General features: G+C 43.1%; 1 protein-coding gene across 1 annotated transcript; it reads left to right on the top strand.

The window, feature by feature from the left end:
- Positions 1-768: 768 nt before the first annotated feature.
- LOC107295359 (zinc finger and SCAN domain-containing protein 2-like) lies at positions 769-4055 on the top strand. The gene is made up of 5 exons (XM_029285831.1): positions 769-1170; positions 1351-1422; positions 1495-1590; positions 1747-2094; positions 3978-4055. The coding sequence occupies exons 1-5, from the start codon at positions 769-771 to the stop codon at positions 4053-4055; spliced, it is 996 nt and encodes a 331-aa protein (XP_029141664.1).
- Positions 4056-5490: the final 1435 nt, after the last annotated feature.

Below are 5490 nucleotides of genomic sequence, written 5' to 3'. Positions count from 1 at the left end.
AGGTATTTTTGTAACAACTATTTGCAATGATAATAATTTACCCAAGCCAAGAAGAGAATTCCATGATTTGAAATATGAGTGGATACTTGAAGTTTGATTTTGCTAGTCTCCTTTGTGCCTGATGAATCATAATGAATCTTAGAGGTTAAATTAGCATTTTGATATGTTTGCTTTTTCATAGTGATAGATGGATTTTTTTGCTGTTTTCACAGGTTCAGCAGCCATTTATTAAACACTAATGAAACTAATCCATTAATGTGAATCTTATAGACAGAGAGGATGCCAAGAAGAGCACTCCGGACAACAGAGAATGAGAAGCAGCGTTAAAATGCAAAACAAACCATCAATCAAAATCTTTTCCATTTCCTCCAGAAAGTGTTAAAACTTTTCTCTTTCATTAGCAGATGGGGGAGACAAAGGAGTTATCAGGTAGAAAGTTATCAGGTAGAAAAAATAGATTATGTGGAACTCAAGAAAATATTGCATGAAAAAGTACCAAGGCATTAATGAAAGTGTTTGAGAAAGGAAAGCGTCTTGGATCAAAACACCATCAGACAAGGGATCAGAAATATTTTTGACCACCTCATGAATCCAAGAATATCAGTGTTGGAAAAATCCCACCGACTGCCTATTTTGGGAAAAACACGGATTGCAGATCACACCTGATTTTTGCATGAGTCCATCCACTCCTTGAAAACCCATGCAAATGTTTGGACTGTGGCAAAAGCTTTACTCAGAACAGCACTCCCATTATTCATGGAAGGACCGATGCAGGAGGAGCAGCTCTACCAGTGCTCCCAGTGTGGCAAAAGATTTAGCAAGCACACCAATCTGGTGAGACACAAGAGAACTCACACTAGGGAGAAACGCTTTGAATGTCCCGTTTGTGGGAAAAGTTTCAGTCAGAATTCCAACCTGGTAAAGCACCAGTGGACTCACACGGGTGATAAACCATATCAATGTTTGGATTGTGGGAAATGTTTCAGTCAGAATTGCCATCTCGACATACACAGGAGAACTCACACGGGAGATAAACCATATCAGTGTTTGGATTGTGGGAAAAGTTTCAGTCAAAATTCCTACCTGGTGGGACACCAGAGGATACACACAGGAGAAAACCCATATGAATGTCCTGATTGTGGGAAAAAATTCTTTAGAAATTCCAGCCTGGTTAGACATCAGAGGACTCACACAGGAGAGAAACCATATAAGTGTCCAGATTGTGGGAAAAGTTTCATTCGGAATTCCTGCCTGGTAAAGCACCAGGGGACTCACACGGGAGAGAAACCATATGAATGTCTGTATTGTGGGAAAAGTTTCAGGCTTAATTCCTGCCTGGTTAGACACCAGAAAACTCACACAGGAGAGAAACCATATGAGTGTCTGCATTGTGGAAAAAGATTTGGTGAGAATTCCAATCTGGTCTTACATGAGAGAACTCACACAGGAGAAAAACCATTCAAGTGTCTGGATTGTGGGAAACGTTTCAGTCAGAATTCCTACCTGGTGGGACACCAGAGGATACACACAGGAGAAAACCCATATGAATGTCCTGATTGTGGGAAAATTTTCATTCGAAATTCTCACCTGGTTAATCATCAGAGGACTCACACAGGAGAGAAACCATATAAGTGTCCAGATTGTGGGAAAAGTTTCATTCGGAATGCCAACCTGGTTACACATCAGAGGACTCACACAGGAGAGAAACCATTTGAGTGTCCAGATTGTGGGAAAAGTTTCCGTCAGAGTTCCCACCTGGTTAATCATCAGAGGACTCACAAAGGAGAGAAACCGTATGAGTGCCCAGAGTGTGGAAGAGGTTTCACTTGTAATTCCTACCTGTTTAGACATCAGAGGACTCACATAGGAGAGAAACCATATGAATGCCCAGATTGTGGAAAGGGTTTCTCTCAGAAATATAACATGGTGAAACATCAGTCTACTCACATAGAAGAGAAATCATATAAATGTCGTGATTGTGGGAAATGTTTCAGTCAGAATTCCTATCTGGTAATACACCAGAGGAATCATACGGGAGAAAAACCGCATGAGTGTATAGATTGTGGGAAAAATTTCAGATGGAATGCTGAGCTGGTGATACACCAGAGGACTCACACAGGAGAGAAGCCGTATGAGTGTCCGGATTGTGGGAAAGATCTCAGTAGTAGGTCTAGCCTTATAAATCATGTAAGTTTACACACAGGAGAGAAACCATTCAAATGCCCAGATTGTGGAAAATGTTTCACAAATTATACTGCCTTTTTCAGGCACAAGAAATCACACAGGCAAAATTTGATGTGTGTAGAAGAATGTTGAATTTCATTTCTCTTCTCTAATTGGAAGCCCAGCTGAGAAACTAAACTTTTAATTTCTTGCCATATTCTTTTTAGTCAGATGTGTTTTAGTATCAAACATGAGGGAAAAGATCTGAGCTTCCTTTCTCTGGCCCAGTGTGGTCCTTCCCTTCCACAGAGTCAAGGGGAACTGCTGTGCTGGGACAGTGAAAGCGAGCTTGCATCTGTATCAAGTGTGTTTGCCGCCTTATCTATTTCTACAAATAAATATATTATTGGTTAAGGAAATGTATATGCCAACCCAATTTATGGTGAGTGGGTGGCTTGCAGTAATAAAACCTTAATACAGATAATGGCCTGCCATACTTCAGGGGGAAGAGTGTCTCATAGGGCAGGGTCTGTATTAAGTGTGTTTGTCTTGAGCTATTTCTACACATAAATGCATATATTATTTGTTAAGAAAATGTATATGCCAAATTAACCAGGCTGCTTGGCCCTATTATGGCCCTTCTTGTGCCATTCTTGTTCAAAAGTGGTCATCTTTCTCCTTGCAAAGAGCTAAATTGGAGACGTTAACCACAGGATTAGATCTTCCTTGCTTTACTGAAGACTAGGAGGATAATGGCCTGCCATACTTCAGGGGGAAAAGTGTCTCTTAGGGCAGGGTCTGCCGCAGAAAAGGCTCACTTCCTAGCTCCTATCAGATGGCCATAGTTAAGGGAAGGGGCTAGGTGCATGCCCACACTATCTGACCTGGTAGAACAGATAGATGCAGAAATAATAAAAGTGGAACATTACTGACAGGTGCCCTGTTGGCTCAGTGGTGGGAATGCAATATTGCTGGCTGACTCTGCCCACAGCCTGGAATTCGATCCTGAGGGAGCTCGAAGTTAACTCAGCCCTCCATCCTTCTGAGATCGGTAAAATGAGAAGCCAGATTGTTGGGGAGAATATGCTGACACTGTAAGCCGAGAGTGCTATGAAGCACAGTGGGGTGGTGTATTAATTCCAAGTGCAACTGCTACAATAAAGAAATAGCTTTAAATGTGATGAGCAGCATCTTCAATTGCACCTGTAAAGAAACAAAGCCTGCGGCAGCTCACACCACAAAGATGTGATATGGGCAACCTAGAGGCCCTCGTTACTTTCTGTGTTGGGGCATTCTGGACCAGTTATAATTTCCGGGGGGGTCCAGGGCAGTGATCCAAACTGGAGGTGACCAAGGCATGATTGAGCTCTGTGCAAGGCCTCCCTGGTCCAGGAAAGGACACAGTTGGCGCACCAGATAAATCTCTGCAAAGCCCCTCCCCCACCTATGATCTTCTCAAGCAGGAGCCATGAGTCCAGGAGGTTCCCCAAGTTGTGCATCACCTCAGTCGACAAAGAAGATCACATGACCCCAGGACAATGAAACTCACAAATCTGAGTCAATTGCCAAGCGTCATAATTTTGATCACGTGACAAGGGGGATGCTGCAATAGTTGTAAGTGTGAAAAATGGTCATGTCACTTTTTTTAGCACTGTTTTAACTTCAAATGGTCGCTAAATAAAATGTTATAAGTCCAGGACTTCCTGTGCATAATGGGGTATCATAAGATGGATGGTCTCCCTTAGTGGTTTCATGTAGATGTTAGAAAGCAGCAGTGTAAGGTTTTTCTCCCGGGGCCTCCTGAATTGCGAGAGGCCCGACTCCACACTGAGCTGAACCAGTGTGGAAAAAAGAGCTTATTGTTTTCACAGAACTATGAGAAGACATGCTAGCCTCTGAAGCAAATAAATTGTATATATTTTAATCTCATGAGCCTAGCTTGAACTTGAGAATTGTATCTAGGAAGGTCTCTTCTACGCTGAAAACCGGTCCTAAACCAGAATTTACTGATATGATAGCAACTTTAGAGAAAACCTCTAGGAACTAACAGCCATAAAAGGTAATTCGTAAATAAGGGCCAAGGGCGATAGAATTAGGGCACAGATTGGCAACCTGTGGCTCTGGAGCCGCATGTGACTCTTTGAGCCGTCCCGTGCGGCTCCCAGCCGCCTCTGCCATTTGCAGAGACAGAGAGAGGCACTTGTGCTTCCCTTCTCTCTCTCTCTCTCTCTCTCTGTGTGTGTGTGTGTGTGTTTGTGTCTGTCTCCGTGTGTGTGTTTGTGTGTGTGTGTGTGTGTGTGTGTGAAAAAAGAGGACTCAACGGTGTTTTCCGATGAGCTGAAAAGCTTATTGGACGGGGCTCCTCCCTTTGGTGCGTCTCTGCAGGAAGCAGGAAGGGCAGGAGAGAGCTAGCTAGCCCAGCTATGCTGACTTAGGAATTCTGGGAGTTGAAGTCTGTGAGTCATAAAAGAGCCAAGGGTGCCTACCCCTGAGCTTGTTGGAGAACAGCTTGAAGCCAGGTGAGCAGAAGATTGGAGAGGGGGGGGAGAAAGAGAGAGGGAGAGGAGAGAGAGACCCTTTTGCCATCTTAAATGAAGATAACAATGCATATATCCTTTTTTACCTTTATGATATGTGTGTATGTATATATATATATATATATATATATACCTATAATAAAGGTAAAAAAGGATATATGCAGTATTACCTTCATTTTAGATATCAAAAGGGTTTTGCGGCTCCCAGTGTTTTGGTTTTGGTGGGAAATGGGTCCAAGTGGCTCTTTGAGTGTTTTGGGGAATGGGAGAAGTAATCGGGGGCAGAGATAATATATTCACTTTAGAAGCTCTGGATAGGTTGTGACGACACGATTACAGCATGATTACTAAGCCAATGAAGAAGAGGTGAGAGGTAAATTTGTAATGGCAATGGGGGAATATAAAGAACAAATATTGAATATTTGGGTTGTGTCCACTGTGTGTTTGCATGCAGAAGGAGCAGCCCCCTTGCAAAGGAGTGCAAATAAATTACCATCGTTTTCTCTTGGAACTTTTGGCTTGTGATTGTTTATTTGAACTAGACAACGAATCCTACACCAGCCATGGAGACAGAAGTCCCCAAAGTCTGCTCAGAAGGATATCATGGTCGATGATACAGTACTGAAACCTGATGAGAAGTCTAGGAAGGACATAATGGTTGTACCCCGTCTATCCCGAGGCCTCCAAAAGTCCATGAGAGTTGCAGCCAATGCCCTTTTGGTGATGTGTCCCGGCCTGAACCCAGACTGAGAAGGGCCCAGTGTCTTTCTCCTGCACAGCCCTTTCTGTG

Source organism: Protobothrops mucrosquamatus, unplaced genomic scaffold (assembly GCF_001527695.2).
Source record: "Protobothrops mucrosquamatus isolate PMUCROS unplaced genomic scaffold, P.Mucros_1.0 scaffold2319, whole genome shotgun sequence".
Classification (NCBI taxonomy): domain Eukaryota; kingdom Metazoa; phylum Chordata; class Lepidosauria; order Squamata; family Viperidae; genus Protobothrops; species Protobothrops mucrosquamatus.
The sequence above is the reverse complement of the archived record's forward strand: the minus strand, read 5'-3'. Positions and strand labels throughout refer to the sequence as shown.

Excerpts from the sequence above, each read along its gene's own strand:
- LOC107295359 (XM_029285831.1), top strand. The coding sequence starts at position 769 with ATGCAGGAGGAGCAGCTCTACCAGTGCTCCCAGTGTGGCAAAAGATTT. Across the intron at positions 1,591-1,746 it reads TCATTCGAAATTCTCACCTG|AGTTCCCACCTGGTTAATCA; the intron begins GTTAATCATCAG and ends AGTTTCCGTCAG. Across the intron at positions 2,095-3,977 it reads TCAGATGGAATGCTGAGCTG|GCCCGACTCCACACTGAGCT; the intron begins GTGATACACCAG and ends GAATTGCGAGAG.